This window comes from Aulonocara stuartgranti (genome assembly GCF_965226115.1).
Source record: "Aulonocara stuartgranti genome assembly, chromosome: 4".
Lineage (NCBI taxonomy): Eukaryota > Metazoa > Chordata > Actinopteri > Cichliformes > Cichlidae > Aulonocara > Aulonocara stuartgranti.
This window is the reverse complement of record NC_138942.1, coordinates 14454027-14471745: the sequence shown is the minus strand read 5'-3', so window position 1 is coordinate 14471745 and position 17719 is coordinate 14454027. Positions and strand designations below refer to the sequence as shown.

At 43.0% G+C, this 17719-nt stretch overlaps 1 protein-coding gene across 1 annotated transcript; it reads left to right on the top strand.

Annotated features, from left to right (window-relative positions):
* Positions 1-499: 499 nt before the first annotated feature.
* On the top strand, positions 500-16277 carry LOC309704287 (cytochrome P450 2K1-like). Its single transcript, XM_082529353.1, has 9 exons — positions 500-1231; positions 1388-1550; positions 2748-2897; positions 3087-3247; positions 13547-13726; positions 13818-13959; positions 14293-14477; positions 14586-14727; positions 14802-16277. The coding sequence occupies exons 1-9, from the start codon at positions 1022-1024 to the stop codon at positions 14987-14989; spliced, it is 1521 nt and encodes a 506-aa protein (XP_082385479.1). The 5' UTR covers positions 500-1021; the 3' UTR covers positions 14990-16277.
* The last annotated feature ends 1442 nt before the right edge of the window (positions 16278-17719 follow it).

The window sequence follows — 17719 nt, the reverse complement described above, 5'->3', positions numbered from 1 at the left end:
CGCCCTAAGCCTGTCCCTACCCCCTCACCAATCACAACAGTGAAGGCGGGACCAAACTATGACCCCCCACCCCCACTAGGTGATGGAGCTGATAAAAGGGGCCCAGAGCAATTGATCTGATGTGGTGGCAGAGGCTGTGTCAAGACTAATGTAATCTAATAGATAATTTCTATATTGGTTAGAATTAAGATTATTTTTATTTTTCCAGTTCATGAGGACTGTTTTCTTGGCTATGCATAGGGCAGTGAAGATCATATGGGCTATATTCTTTTCTGAAGTGACATTATCTAAGCTGATTAATATCATATCTCTTCCCCCCCCCCCTTTTTTTTTTGTGTGTTTTGGGGTTTGTTGTTTGTGTTTGTTTTGTTTGTTATGACCGCCACCACGGGGCAAAGTCGCATCATAAAAGTGATGCTTGCGACCTGGTTTATGATGTCTGGTATAACTTCGGGGATGCAAGCATCACTTTTATGATGCGACTTTGCCCCGTGGTGGCGGTCATAATCGCAGAGAAAGGGGTATTTTGGTCATAAAATGGCATATGTTTAACTACTAGTCTTTAACAGTTTCTTATTAGGTTTTGTCTTGTTTGTTTATTTAAGCGTGTGTGTGGGTGTGCCTGTGTGTGTGTGTGTGTTATCGTATCTGTTCATGTAAGAAAAACTAAAAAATATGTGAGGGGAACAGATTGTATTGTCATTGTAAACCACTGTACACTTGTCTCTCAATAAAAATATGAGAAAGAAAAAAAAAAAAAAAAGAGTATACCTGATAACCCAGGTGGTTTTGGAGAGTTGTTTATTGACATCAGAGTCTCTGGTAGCCTTCCTGGCCTTTTTATCAGCCATTGGAAAACAGCCTGATTTTAGTAAACGGCGTCGAGTGAGTTAACTGTCTTCCATGCAGTGTTTACTTTTTGCAAAGCCAGTCAAACCCCCCCCCACCCTGCAGTCTGGCACAAAGCAAAGTGTGTTACCTGCAAGGACAGCACAGAGGAGAACCATCAACATCAGAGCAAATGGAACATTTTGGGGATTTTATCTTTTTCATTTTGTTCAGTCCCACCACAATGCTGGCAGCCGTTGTTTTCCTGCTTGTACTTTATCTTGTTTCTATCATTTTCATCTCTAAGGAAAAAGGAAATGAACCCCCAGGACCGAGACCTCTGCCCCTGCTTGGTAACCTGTTGCAATTAGATCTTAACAGACCCCACAAAACTCTGTGTGAGGTAAGGTAACTCTTCTCAAGATCTGAATCAAAAGAAGCCAGTTTAAACATATTACAATACCTAATGCTATGTTATGGCCCTAGCAGGGTCTCCTGTGAAATGTTAGGGGAACGTAACATGCTATTTAATTATTATTATTTTGAATGATTCTTCCAGCTTTCAAAGGAATATGGCTCTGTATTTACTCTTTACTTTGGAACCAACAAAGTCGTGGTCCTGGCTGGATATGAGACAGTCAGAGAGGCACTGGTCAACTATGCAGAGGAGTTTGGAGAGCGCAACATCTCCCCGATACTTAATGATATAAACCGAGGTCATGGTAAGATTCTTTATATTGTGGTTTATTAAGTTTAATTTCATGTTCATAAACCTGTGTTAGCCCAGGGTTTTGTTATTTGTGATCACTAGAGATATAAGAAAACATGATCGAAACAGGCTACACAATTAACAGCATGTTTCCTCATGTTTTGCAACAGCTGACCAATATCTTGAAGTCCAGGTTTCTTTTCAATCAGAAAAATAATATTTCAAAATAATATTTTAAAGGTTTAGTGGTGCATATTCCTTTGTTCTCGATGTCTGCCATGAGAGTAAGTTCTGCTGTTTGTGACAACATTGTGTTGTACTTTGAGTTCAGTTGATAGTTGGCTTTATAATAACATTTCACCAATGACACAGATGGAAACGTCAGATCAAAAGTGATAAAATGACTCTGAAATAAAAAATTAAAGACCCGTAGAATTACGGTTGAAAACCTTAAAAACAGATGATTTTCTTTTTGAAGAAATGCTGATTTTATTTTATTTTTTTGCTCTGATCTTTGCTGTTTTGCTTGGTTAAGATCAGATTGAGCAACAGCCCCCTTCACTCTCACTGACCTGACAGATCGCTCAACAGCAAATCCCTTTATCAATGTTTTACTTTGTGGATTTTACATTTAACACACATTAGCATGTTATATTACCAGCTAAAGTCACTTTCCCTTGCTTATCCAACTCAGAATCAGTGGTTGGTTGAGGTGGTTTGATGCTTTATATTTATTTTGTAATTATCTTTTTTTCTTGCTTTGTAAAAGTCGTCACTCTGCTGCCTTCAGACTTATCCATGTTTGAAATAATCAGCACATGATTGGGAAATCCTGGACTGACATATCGAGTTGATAACGACAGCAGTCATCTGACCTCTTACCCGATTGGTGATGTGAAAGAGAATTAACACAGGAAAAAACAAACAAACAAACTTTGAAATGATAAATATGATAAAGTAGGACCTCAGCTGTGGAGCCCGAGAAGTACACGCTGAAATACAAAATTACATGAAACACATACTGTCAGTTCTTTATTTGAGTTAAGGCATGAATGCAAAATTGAGAACTCTGTCACAGAGACTACTGCTGAAACAGACAAAGGTCTGCGCTACAAGCCTGATTGTTCATTTGTGCCTCTGCTGAACTGATGAATGTCAGGCTCTGGCTGCTAGGCTGGAGCAGACATGCATTATACCTTATGTTTTGTAGGAATTTTGTTTGCAAATGGAGAATCGTGGAAAGAGCTGAGACGTTTTGCCCTCACCACCCTCAAAAACTTTGGGATGGGCAAAAGACTTTCTCAGGATAAAATCCTGGAGGAGTGTGGTTATCTGATTCAAGTGATTGAAGAGCATAAAGGTATGGCGATAGTGTGTGTACATGTAAGTGATGACATTGTGTGCTGAAGCAGTTTTGAACCCTGAACTTCAACTTAAAGGATTTTTTAAAATTTTTTAGCACACCTCTAAATTTTGTGCATTTCTGTTAGCCCGTGTACGAATTTATTTATTTTAGATTTCCCCCCCCCCCTTGTGTGTCAATTTACAGGAAATGCTTTTGATACAGCTCTTCCAATAACTTACGCAACAGCCAACATTATCTCCTCTATTGTGTACGGAAGCAGATTTGACTACGGTGACCCTGTATTCAAGAACATGGTGAAGCGAGCCAATCAAACCATATGTGTCTCAGGTTCTGCATCAGTCCAGGTTGGCTTTTTGACTTGACGCTGTTTTTAAAATAAATTACACATAAGATTTAAATCCACTAATATTACCACTGTGCAAAGGATCGAGGTATAAATTGATACTGTTACAGCTTTAACAGCAATCAGCATCCGTTTTCATGCTGATTCAGATTTGATGATGTTACCGGCACCAGACCTAGGGGAATCTGGACCGGCAGCAAGCGGCACACAGGCTAGAGAGCACTGCGTAGCCAAATATGAGCAAACTGTGGATTAATAGAGAGGACATCGAAGTTAGCGTCTTGCTCAGGCTGGAGCTCATTTATTTCTCCACATATACACAATACAAATCACACTAGACCATGCATTCTTCTCATAAAATAACAGAGTTCATAAACAAAAATAAAGTTACAAAAAGCATTCTCTCAAAAGCAAAATAAATACAAACTAATTCAAAATGACTTTACATACTCACACTTAAACAAAACACTCACGGCCAAAGCATAACAACATACCAAAATAACCCATCTCACATTCACACAACCTTTCCCCACATTCGCGCCATATACGCTATTACTTTTGAACATGGCGTCTCCTGAACGCAACCAACATGGCGGCAGACGACTGCAAACATTGTTTCACCAACAAAAAGCTTTCCCCTTAATACATGTACTCAGTACTGCTTGGCTAACACTAAAACAAACACTACAACACATTTTCGGAAGTCGCAGGTTGCCACTGTCATAGCATATACTTATAGTGCTACGTAGCATTAAAGCATTATGCCGATGATACACTAATACTCATTACAACAAAATACCACAAAACAACATCATCACTCTCATCTCAAAATATAGCCGAACAGTTGTTACTCAACTTACATGACATTTAGAACCAGTTCGGTAACATAAAAGTTTGTTTGTCAGTACCTGTGGATTAATAGAGAGGACACCGAAGTTAGCGTCTTGCTCAGGCTGGAGCTCATTTATTTCTGAGCTGCGCATACGCAGAGCCTATAGCTAGTCTCTCTGGTAGTTCCACAGCAGTGCAAGAGCACCATCTACTGGCATAATGAAATATAACCAATATAACAACACATAACAATGTCAAAATAAGTCACAATAATAAACAAAAAATAAGGGGGTAGCCTATTTGGTTTTCTTACAAAAATAAACATGTAGCTTTTTCAACCTGCTACACTCTCCCCTGCTTTAAGAGATGGCTCCGGACATCTGGAACCAAACTAACACACTTCATGGCGTTTGCCCAAAGTCTTTAAAGTCTAATAGTCAAAACTATTAGTTCCAGGAGTAATGTCAAAAGGTCTTTTGGTCACCAGTCTAACATGTCCATACTGGTGTGAGGTAATAACAGTCAGGAACAGCTGGGTAAAGTGACATGTGGCAGGGAACATATGCAAGCATCATGTTTGCTCCAGGTCTCCAGAGCTGATATGAAGGCTGTCCCATTTGGCTATATGTAAAAACCTCTTTCGGTTTCACAGCTCTAGTCGACCTCCGTATTGGTGGCACATCCCATTCTGGTGTCTCTGGGGCAGGGTCCCTGTTATCCACACAGCTCTCCAACCCTGTGTCCTCCATAAGATCCTCAGTTGCAGGTTCCTCCTGGGTTTCCACAGTTGGTGATGAAACAACAGGCATTGGGAAATCTGCTGGTTCTGTAGATACAGCTGGTGGGACTGCACTTCCCTGCTGCACTTCCACTGATTCCATTTCGTGTCTTATTGGCTGAAACTCAGGAGCTACAGCTCTGTTCACTGTGTGGTCTCGGCTGAGGCCTTTTGGGGTTAACTCTCCTCCACTGATACACAGGTATAGTTCTCAGGCTGTATGTGTACCCTTCCTCTTCATCCGAATGATCAGACTCATGTTCCACTGTTTCATTGGGGTTTGTCTCTCCCAGTCTTTGTGTTTGTCTTTTCTGACGTCCCTGCTGATCTTGCTCTACCGGCAAATCAGTCACAAGCAGCAGGAGGTTTCGATGCAGGACACGAAAGGTTTTGTCTCCTGTTTCTGATTGTACCCTATATACAGGTCCATCTCCAATCTTCTCAACAACTCTGTGAATTTTCTTTTCCCAGTAGGCACGGAGTTTGCCTGGACCACCCCGCTCGGAGAGGTTTCTGACAAGCACTCGATCTCCTGGTTGCAGTGCGATGCCTTTGATGTGCTTGCTGATCATAATGCTTTTTCCCCTTTGCAGAGGAGTTTGCACTGTTTTCTGAAGCAATTTTATAGGCTTCCTGCATGCGTGCAGCCCACTTTTGTGCATACTCCTGTCTGGACTGTGACTCTTTTTCAGGTTTTAAATCAAAAAGCAGATCAACAGGCAAGCGTGGGGCTCTTCCATAAAGGAGGAAGAAAGGTGAATAGCCTGTTGCCTCATGTCTTGTGCAGTTATATGCATGGACTATATGGGGCAAATGATCCTTCCATTCTGCCCTTTTCTCCTCATGAAGAGTCCGTAGCATTTGTAGAAGTGTTCTATTTAGACGCTCAACAGGATTTCCCTGTGGGTGGTAGGGGGTTGTTCGAGAGTGGCCTATTCCTGCCAGCTGTTTGAGTCTTTGGAAAAGGTTGTTCTCAAACTCCCGGCCTTGGTCATGATGCCGCTTTTCAGGGTACCCGAAACGCGGGATAAAGTCAAGAAAGATTTTCTCAGCTGCTGTTTTGCCAGATTTATTCTTAGTCGGGTAAGCTTGGGCAAAACGGGTAAAGTGATCTACCAAGACTAAAATGTACTCAAAGCCACCTTTACTTGGTTCTAGATGTAAATAGTCAACCGAAATGAGTTCAAAGGGGGCACTGGTTGTTATCGAGCCCATTGGTGCTCTCTCTGGGACACTTGGCCGTTTCTGTTTGATACAAGGGCACTGGCGAATGACATAGTCCTCAATTTCACACTGCATAAAAGGCCAGTAAAACCTCTCCCTTGCTAACTGAATGACTTTGTCAGCACCAACATGTCCCATATCATCATGCAGGTGTTTCCGTACAGTTTGCTTAAGCTTACTGGGTAGAATCAGCTGTTTTCTTTGTCCAGTCTGTCTGTACGGTATTCCTTCCTCAAGTACAAGTCTGTTCCATTCATGTACTAGCCTACGTGTCTCTTGTCCTAGCTGTCTCTTATCTTTACTATTAGGACTCCATCTACTCTTTTTCAGATTTATCACCTCACAGATAGGGGGGTCCTCCCTCTGCGCAGCCCTGATGTTTTCTGGGGTGATGACAGGGGCACCTTCAGGGGGTGTGTCGTCAACACAGTGCAGTGCAGCCACCCATGGTACATCACCGTCTCTCATGGCTTTGTCTCCTTGCCAGATTGCAGAAACCACTTCTGGGGACAGTGTCTCAGTATACTCCATGAGGTGTTCCTGGAGTGGCAATGGATAGCGGGAGAGCGTGTCAGTGTCTGCGTTGGACTTGCCTGGTCTATACTTTACAGTGAAATGGAAGTCAGCTAATTCGCCCACCCACCGATGTCCCACAGCGTTTAACTTTGCTGTGCTCAAGATGTATGTGAGGGGATTATTATCTGTGTACACTGTGAAAGTGGGTGCATAGTAGAGGTAATCCCTAAATTTATCACAAATTGCCCACTTCAGGGCAAGGAATTCAAGCTTGCCAGAATGGAGATGGTAATTTTTCTCAGCAGGCGTGAGTGTCCTGGAACCATAAGCAATGACACAGAGCTTTTCCCCCTGTTGCTGATAAAGCACAGCCCCCAGGCCTTCATTTGATGCATCTGTGTGTAGAACGAAGGGCAAACTGAAATCTGGGTAAGCCAGGACAGGTGGACGGGTTAACATATCCACCAGACGTGACACCACAGTACGATGTTCTGCTGTCCATTGCACTGGTGTTTTGGAAGGAAGCTGACCACCATTTGTGCGCTTTAACTTGATTTTGGCTCTAGTTGAGCTACATTGCAGGCTAGGATCACTGGGACTCTCAATAAGCTTAAACAGTGGCCTCGCTATTCTAGAAAAGTCCTGAATGAACGTCCTGTAATACCCTAGAAACCCTAGAGTGCTCTGACCTCTCCCATGTTCTTTGGCTCTCTGTCTCTCAAATGTTCCACTGCTTCGAGATCTTTTGGGTCTATCTGGACACCTTCAGTGGTCACCAAGCGCCCAACATACCTGACCTGACGCTTAAACAGTTCACATTTTTTGGGACGTAGCTTCACACCATGCTCTCGCAGGCGGCAAAGCACATGCATCAGATCATCAACATGGTCATGAAAAGTCTTGGAAAAGCAAAGCACATCATCTAAATATGGTGAGCAGCACTCATCCCTCAGACCATCAAGGACCCCCTCCATGCATCTCTGAAATGCTGCTGGGGCGTTGGTAAGGCCAAATGGGAGGCGGATCCACTCGTACAACCCCCAAGGCGTGCTGAATGCTGTCAGGTGTCTTGATCTTTCATCAACAAAGCCCTGGTGGTACGCACTACCCTGGTCGAGTATTGAAAACCATGAATAGCCCCCCAAATTATCCAGCAGGTCTTGGATGCGTGGTAGTGGGTGGCGGTCAGCAATGGTTTTATGGTTAAGGCCCCGAAAGTCAATACACAAGCGTAAGCTTTTGTCTTTCTTTCGGACACACCACCGGAGATGAGTAGGGTGATGTGGACTTTCTGATCCAGCCGTTGTCCAGCAAATTCTGAACATATTCTTTTACCTCTTTATACAAAGGTTTGGGGACCGAATTGTAGGATGTCTGGACAGGCGTATCGTCTTTCAGATTAATTTTCAACTGCAAGCTTGGGATGCAACCAATGTCAGAGTCACTTTGGGCAAAAACATCTGACTGTTCATACAACATGTCTCTAACTACCCTCTGTCAGGTAGGACAAATCAACAGGTGGATGCCATCTCTGACCTTCATTGACTTCTGTCTGATGCTTTTCGTTACCTAGCTGAACTGAACACACTTTTACATTTGTATGGGCTGATGACCCTGCGTCAGCAGAGAGATACTTGACAGGTTTTACTTCAGTCACCTCTTCCAATGTACCTAAGACTGTTCTTTTGGAGAGAAAAATGTCATGTTTGGTAGGATTCTGAATGGGAATCTTAACAATTTTTGTCAACCCACTGGGGACATCTACCAAAGCTGGGAACAACTCCAAACCCTCAGGGCAGCTGTTCTCTAGATTTGGTTGGAAGAGTCGTGGGCCACCTCTTGGCCATTCTCTGACTCTACACTTTACTTCACAAATCTGTCCTGCAGGAATCATTACACCTTTTTTTCCTGTTCTCACACTACACTCAGGATCTATTTCATCAGGGGTGGGCATCTGAAGTGCTGAAACTAGAGCATCTACTGCACTGCTGCTGACACTTAAAGCTTCTTTGAGGAGCGCAGACAGGTCAGCCCCACCTCTCTGTTCTTTATTGGTTTTTAGGATTTCAGCTATTACGTTGCTGCCTAAAATAAGACAGTTAAGGTTGTGCTGACTGATAAGCACTGGCACTTGTATGGCGACATGCCCATAGTTCACACTCTGAATTTGAAGTTCCGTGTCTGCCCAACCATCAAATGGAACGTCTGTACCATTAGCTGCCGCTATTTCCAGAGGCTGGTCTGAAAGGATGGACTCAAGTGGCTTGATCTTAATGTGGGGGATGTTTTTCTCTATCCATGCTCTTGATACCATAGTCACTTGGGCCCCTGAATCAAGCAGCATCTTAAGTGGTACTCCATTGATGGCACATGAGACCATACATCTGTTCCCAATAAGCTGTGCAGTGGGTTTCGCTGGTGGTGCAGGACTGGGTACATTTGATCTCACCACACTTGAAGTCTTAGCAAAACTGGTGTGTGCTGGGGACTCCTCGGCTTGTTCGGTCACTGGCAGCCCCTCTCCAGTGACCTCACCCCGTTTCCCGACACCTTACGCCGCAGGCAGCCAATAGCCCGGTGTCCTGGCTGGCCACACGCAAAGCAGTGGGGGGCAGCTCACTTTGCCTTGCTGTACACAATCACCACATCTGCCCCGGTTCTCAGCTGGAGGTGTTGGAGGGTGGTTCAGGGGCGAGCAGGAGTCTCCAGATGCCACACTATCAGTCTGGCTCACCACTTTAGTTAGCTGTCTAGTCAATGAAGACACTTGGGCAGTCAGTTCTCTAATAGCTGCACGGTTAGCCTGTAGCTCAGTGTTAACCTTCGCTTGCTCAGTCAAGTCCGTGTTAGCAAGCTGAGCGGCACTTACAGTCACAGGTCTGATTTTAGATGCTGTACCCAGTCGCCTCAGTCTCTCAGCTTCCTCGCTGATGGACTTTGTAATCTGTTCAAGCAAAAAGTCGTCACTAACCTGCAAGTCATTAAGAAAAGGTTTGAGGTCTTGTCTCACATAGTTGTTTTTTTCATTGAACCCTTGATAAAGTGTGTGAAGAAATGTGCCCTGCACAAGCTTTTTGTCATAGCTAAAGTCTGCACCAGGCTGTCGTGACTCAAATAGTACACGCTGTTTTAACCCTATAATTCTGTACAAAAACTGCTGTGCACTCTCTTTGTCTTGCTGCTTAGCATTACTTAGCTCTTGAAAGAGTTCAGCGCTATTCTTGTCTCGAATATGAGAGCGGAGAAGTTTCTTCAAACCATCAACTGTCAAATCATCTTTGTTGGTTAACATTTCCTTGAGAGTACCAGGCTTCATTATCTTTAGCAAGGTTCTGATTATTTCACACTCAGTAAACCCTTCTTGTAACCCCTCATCAATTTGTTTGCACAGACTACTGTAGGACATATCCGAGCCAAGATCTGAAATTTGTCCACCATGCAACTTGAATTCTCTGCGTGGAAACAAAGCTGCCACATCACTGAGACTCAAAACTTGGTCATATCCTCTGGACGGACGACTCACCCTGCCAGGGGAAACCCCAGCAACACTAGGCGCCGGTGACACTGAAGCTGGGATGTTGAAGTTCTTGGTGGGCGTATCAGTGTCTCTTAGCATGGATGAGGGAAAGGTGGAGATGTCTCTGTCCTGCGGTAGAATGGGCTGTGTGTGAGAGTCTGTGTTAGGGGATGTGGTCAGCTGGCATAGCCAGGTGTCTGTCAGGATGTGTGGGGTCAAGTAGGGCACTCCTGCTGCTGGTTAGGAATATCTTCCATCTCAAGCGGCACGGCCAGATGATCTCCAGCCCCTCCGACGTCCGTTGACAGCAGGTCACTCTCGATGTCGTCGAGGAGCAAGAGCTGGGCCATACCTTCATCCTCCAACGCTCTTAACTTTTCACCTCTGATGTACTCAACGATCAGGTCATACAGTTCTGGTTCACTTAAGCCATAGGTGTCAAACTCTGGCCCGCGGGCCAAATTTGGCCCGCAGCCTAATTACATTTGGCCCGCGAAGCCATACCAAATTATTATTAGAGCTGGCCTACTGGTATTATACAGCTAATATATATATTGTTTAGTATTAAGCTTTGCTCGTTCCATATTCAGTTTTTCAGCAAAACTTGTTTGAGTCCATAAGAAGAGATTCATTCTTAAATCTGGAGGAAGATTTTTTTTCAATAAATATTAATGTTAGCCCGCGACCTTGTTCCAGTTTTGAATTTTGGCCCACTGTGTATTTGAGTTTGACACCCCTGACTTAAGCCATCAAGATTGCGAGTCATACTGCCATCCTCCACTGAAGAAACAACAGTGCGCAGCTGGCTCACACTCAAATCACAAAGTCTTTTCTGGATCTTTACTATCAACAACCGCCGTGGGGTAACAGTGGCCATCTTGACGTTTTGACTGTGACCTGGGCTCCCTGGATGACGCACTCAATGCAGCCTTCCCTGAGACTTTGGACACCAGTTCTGGTCGTTTGGCACACACGTCACCACTAGACGATCCCGTTTTCTTACAAAAATAAACATGTAGCTTTTTCAACCTGCTACAATGACAATCACATACATTCATATATGGAAGTAGAACATCCTGTGAAACTATAAAATCTTATAAAAGCAGCTTAAATCAGCAACAACAAACAGGCCTCATGACCTGATTTCTACTACACGTATAAGGCTGCCAGGCACCAGCCGCTCCCACCCGACGACGGGCACCGGAACAGTCAGGACCTCCTCCACTTCCACGGCTTCGGGGAACGCCAGTTGGGGTGGCGGCCGGGACCCGATCCGAGCTGCCAGGTTCTCAATCCATCATACGCTCGATTCGATTCTGCAGTTCTTCCTGCTGCTCCCGCTGTTTGGCCATGTGTTTTGCAAATGTGGCTCTGTGGTGCATTGGAAATCTGACTGTTTGCTTTTTCACAATCTTTTTTCTTCTTATTTTATAAATTTGTTTGTTGCTCATTGAGCCAAAGAGAGTAATTCTTAATCATGAGATACAATAAAATGTATACAGTGGGGCAAAAAAGTATTTAGTCAGCCACCGATTGTGCAAGTTCCCCCACCTAAAATGATGACAGAGGTCAGTAATTTGCACCAGAGGTACACTTCAACTGTGAGAGACAGAATGTGAAAAAAAAAATCCATGAATCCACATGGTAGGATTTGTAAAGAATTTATTCGTAAATCAGGGTGGAAAATAAGTATTTGGTCAATAACAAAAATACAACTCAATACTTTGTAACATAACCTTTGTTGGCAATAACAGAGGTCAAACGTTTACTATAGGTCTTTACCAGGTTTGCACACACAGTAGCTGGTATTTTGGCCCATTCCTGCATGCAGATCTTCTCGAGAGCAGTGATGTTTTGGGGCTGTCGCCGAGCAACACGGACTTTCAACTCCCGCCACAGATTTTCTATGGGGTTGAGGTCTGGAGACTGGCTAGGCCACTCCAGGACTTTCAAATGCTTCTTACGGAGCCACTCCTTTGTTGCCCGGGCGGTGTGTTTTGGATCATTGTCATGTTGGAAGACCCAGCCTCGTTTCATCTTCAAAGTTCTCACTGATGGAAGGAGGTTTTGGCTCAAAATCTCACGATACATGGCCCCATTCATTCTGTCCTTAACACGGATCAGTCGTCCTGTCCCCTTGGCAGAAAAACAGCCCCATAGCATGATGTTTCCACCCCCATGCTTCACAGTAGGTATGGTGTTCTTGGGATGCAACTCAGTATTCTTCTTCCTCCAAACACGACGAGTTGAGTTTATACCAAAAAGTTCTACTTTGGTTTCATCTGACCACATGACATTCTCCCAATCCTCTGCTGTATCATCCATGTGCTCTCTGGCAAACTTCAGACGGGCCTGGACATGCACTGGCTTCAGCAGCGGAACACGTCTGGCACTGCGGGATTTGATTCCCTGCCGTTGTAGTGTGTTACTGATGGTGACCTTTGTTACTTTGGTCCCAGCTCTCTGCAGGTCATTCACCAGGTCCCCCCGTGTGGTTCTGGGATCTTTGCTCACCGTTCCCATGATCATTTTGACCCCACGGGATGAGATCTTGCGTGGAGCCCCAGATCGAGGGAGATTATCAGTGGTCTTGTATGTCTTCCATTTTCTGATGATTGCTCCCACAGTTGATTTTTTCACACCAAGCTGCTTGCCTATTGTAGATTCACTCTTCCCAGTCTGGTGCAGGTCTACAATACTTTTCCTGGTGTCCTTCGAAAGCTCTTTGGTCTTGGCCATGGCGGAGTTTGGAGTCTGACTGTTTGAGGCTGTGGACAGGTGTCTTTTATACAGATGATGAGTTCAAACTGGTGCCATTCATACAGGTAACGAGTGGGGGACAGAAAAGCTTCTTACAGAAGACGTTACAGGTCTGTGAGAGCCAGAGATCTTCCATGTTTGAGGTGACCAAATACTTATTTTCCACCCTGATTTACGAATAAATTCTTTACAAATCCTACCATGTGAATTCATGGATTTTTTTTTCACATTCTGTCTCTCACAGTTGAAGTGTACCTCTGGTGCAAATTACTGACCTCTGTCATCATTTTAAGTGGGGGAACTTGCACAATCGGTGGCTGACTAAATACTTTTTTGCCCCACTGTATATGACACAATATGCACTCACAGTCATTAAGAGAATACATGGTAACGCTACCTGAAAATATTAGATATCTTTAGATGCACAGCAACAGTAACTTTGTTAATTGTGATTTCAATGATTTCTGTGAGAGAAATTCTGAAATAAGTTAAGTCATTGGTGCTTTCACAAAAATGAAAACCAGGATTTAGTGAAAAATTGTGTAATAATACTATATTGACATTTTTAAGTATGTAAACTGTGTCATATGACAAAGTAAAGTGTATTTCATTTTATTTCTGATAATTACGTGTATTTACTTGGAATAAGCTTTGTTTTACTGTTTTTTCCACAGCTTTTTAACATGTTTCCTCGGCTGTTCGGTTGGATAAAAAATCGCCAGGTGGTGTTAAAAAATGTTGAGATGGCTGTCACAGATATAAAGAATTTAATTAATCATCTGAAAGAGACTCTGGAGCCCGGACTGTGCCGAGGGCTTGTGGACTGTTTTCTGATTGTGAAACAGAAAGAAGAAGTAAGACAATATGTGTTTTTTAAAATTATGATAATATTATTTACACTTTAGGTTTGATAGCAATAAGCAATGTGAGTGTTACTTCTTTTAGGACTCCTGTGTTTTGGATACTCACTACAATGAGGAGAACTTGACATTCACAGTGAGCAACCTGTTTGCTGCTGGCACTGACACCACAGCAGCCACACTGAGATGGGGTTTGCTGTTAATGGCTAAATACCCACACATACAGGGTAAGGAACTGGACAAGACATGCAAGTCTCATTATGTATGGTAATAACACATAAATAGAGTTCAGTGTCCTGTTGGGGTACAAGACCAAGGACTTCAGTTATGGGTTTACTGACATGTCAGCATGTGATATCAGAGAGATAAGGCAAAAAATTAGGAGTTTTGTCTTTGTTACTACCAGTCAGTGGTAAATAAATACACATGTCAGATGCAAACAATGTGCACCATAACAATATTCTGTGTATATTTTGGATTTAAATTTTTTTTTTTACACATTTTAGCAGATCTGTTAAAACTAATGTGGACAAATGCGTTTCTTTATTTTGTCTCTGCAGAGCAGGTCCACGAGGAGCTGAGCCGGGTAGTAGGAAGCCGACAAGTTTGTGTAGATGACCGGAAAAACCTGCCGTACACTGATGCAGTCATTCACGAGACTCAGAGACTGGCGAATATTGCTCCCATTTCTCTTCCTCACCAAACTAGCCAAGATGTCACCTTCAAGGGATACTTTATCAAAAAGGTCAGCTGCTGTACCTAAATATATTTTAACATCTTGATTCACTTCTGATAACCTGAACTAGTTCTGTAGATGTACATCTACATGAGAAATCTTCTTGGTTTCCCACAGGGAACTATTGTGTTTCCCCTTCTCACCTCTGTCCTGTATGATGAGAGTAAATGGGAGAGCCCACACACTTTTAACCCTTCACATTTTCTGGACAAAAAGGGTCAATTTGTCAGGAGAGATGCCTTCATGCCCTTTTCTGCAGGTATGACAACTTTGATAAAATGTACACTTCCACAGACGTGATTGGATTTAAATGAGTGTAAACTGCTCTTGCAGGTCGCAGGATGTGTCTCGGAGAAGGTCTGGCTAAGATGGAGCTCTTCCTCTTCTTCACCTCCCTCATTCAGCGCTTTCGTTTCACTCCTCCACCTGGAATCACAGAGGATGAACTGGATCTCACACCAGCTCTGGGATTCACCACCCCTCCTTCATCTCATATGCTGTGTGCTGTCAGTCGCCAGTGAGAGACACATGGAACTTGACATTATAGCATTTACTTGTGACAATAGCATAAGCAATAGCATCAAACAGATGTCAGCATTCTGAACAACAGGCAAAGGCAGATGTCAAGGGAACAGATTTTTCTGACTACTTTTTAGTTTTACTCCCTACAGTTTCAAGCAAATATCTGTACTTTCTACTTATTACGTTTTCAAAACAGGCTCATTACTTTGGCTATAATGCATTTGGGGGGAATCATTATCTCGTTATTATCTTGTCACTGTGGACCTCCCAGCCCATTGTTCCTTCACTGGGCTGGTTTCAGTCATTATGCAAATGTACTGTTAATTAGATTGGAGAAACCTGCAGTCAGCTGACACTGAAGAAGTCACTTGGATGAGAGACGAAACGTTTCTCCCACTGAAAACGCTACTTTCAGATAAACAGAATCAACTTTTGGAGACTGCAGACCTTTGTTTGTTTATTAATCACCAGTGGATAAAAAAAGATGACATGTGTCAAAGTCAGGGATTAAAAGTGATTGTTTTTAAGTGTCAGTTAATTTCCAGTGCAGCTTTCCTCTCAGCTCAACAAACATCACAAACACACAAAGTGTTTGTGTGCAGTTTGTCTCAAAGTGTGTTGCTAGCTAAAGGTCCAGCTGCTGTATTTCCTTGCTGTAGGTTAGTGCAGGATAAACAGGTTAGTTTGTTGTACTGTGAAAAGTGAAGAACACACTGCTCTTTAAGAATAAACAGTGTGGTTTATTTACAAAGTGGTAAAAACAGTGAACAGCTGATCCAGGTACAATGAAAGTTGAGTGGGTGGTTTTCTCCTCTTCTTTTCGTCCGTGCCCGAGTAGAGAATAAACACCCCGTGTCCTCCAATAACCCTCGTCCCAGGTGGTGATTAACCCTCGAAATTCCGAGAACACAACATCACGGGCAGGCCGACCGATGCCAGTCACTTCTAACAAGTAAAATCAAAGTATAATTGACAGAATGAGTGGAGTCATTCAAATTTTTGATTACCAACCAGAACTTTGTTTGAATGATTAACAGATCATATCAGTATTTTTGTTTTTCACTGTTATTTTTTAGAGAGTAATTTGTTAGAGGTTTATTCTTTCAATTGCAGGAGAATTGTGAAAAATGTTGTTTTCTGCAGATACATTTGGAATTGTGCATTTTCAATAACGGATCTAAAATGGCAATAAACGAAAGTCTTTAGCTTTTCAGTTTGCTTTTTGCACGCAGTGAAACACATCATGAACATAAAGAAGACACACTTTTACCAAAACAGTGAAGATACTACAAATGGCATGTAAAAATACAGCATGTTGGATCAGGTTTAGATAGGTATTCTTACATTGTACTCTAATTTATTCAATATTTAAATCTGCTTAGCCAGCTATTTTAGTGCAACAAACCTTTGGAGGAAACTAAGCTCTATAATGAACACTCACAGTCCAAGCCATTAACAGTCAGATTTATGGTTGACCAGACTTTAGTTAGAATTTGTTTTGTTTTGTTTTTTAGACAGTAATTTTTTAAAGGCTTTACCTTTTCCATTGGTGCAACCTTTTAATTTCTTTTTTTAAATTTACCTATGCTGTGTCTATGTTTAGTAGTTAATACCCAGGTAACATCCTTGACCACATTAGTTGTTCTTCCTGTTAAAAGCGGGTTTTTCCTTCCTACTGTTGCCAAAGCACTTGCTCAGGGAGTCATATGATGGTTGTAATACAATTAATTGAAAATTCATAACAGCACTTATCACAGCCTATAAACTATAACTAAGAACTATAACTCCTTCCCATTTGCACCGAAACACACCCACAAAGAAAATAAGTTTCTTTTTCTGTACTAAAGTGCAATGGTGAAAGTGAGGTTAAAGTAAGTAAGGCGTCGTCAAAGGAGCTTGCAAAGAAAAGCGTCTGGACTTCTTTAAGTTACTTGAAGACGTTTCACCTCTCATCCGAGAAGCTTCTTCAGTTCTAAGGTCAAATGGTGGAGAGTCCCAGATATAAACCTAGTGGGAGTAACCCCCCACAGAGGGACAAAAGGACCCCCTGATGATCCTCTAATCGCCTGAGCCAAGGTGTGAAACTGGGTGTGGGTCCCAATCAGCCAGAGTTTCGGGTGTGTTCATTGTGAAACCTGGCCCCACCTTATCATGCGAATTCCTGAGATCAGATGGCCCAGGATGTGAGTGGGCGTTAAGGCGTCTGGGAAGGGATCTCAAAACTGGATTATAGATGGCAGAGAGTTGGTGTCGTAAACCCCCGCCTCTGTTCAAAGATGGTCGCTCACAGTGGACATAGATGGCTTCTTTCACTCCTCTTTCAAACCATCTGTCCTCTCTGTCCAAAATGTGAACATTGGCATCCTCGAAAGAGTGTCCTTTATCCTTAAGATGCAGATGGACTGCTGAGTCTTGTCCTGTGGAGGTGGCTCTTCTGTGTTGTGCCATGCGCTTGTGAAGTGGCTGTTTGGTCTCTCCAATGTAGAGGTCTGGGCATTCCTCGCTGCACTGTACAGCATACACCACATTGTTAAGTCTGTTCAGACGTAAGTTCAGACTCTCCACCATTTGACCTTAGAACTGAAGAAGCTTCTCGGATGAGAGGTGAAACGTCTTCAAGTAACTTAAAGAAGTCCAGACGCTTTTCTTTGCAAGCTCCTTTGACTACGATGACCTGGATGACTGAGAACCTTCACAGACATAAGTAAGGTGTCGTGAAGAAATTGTGA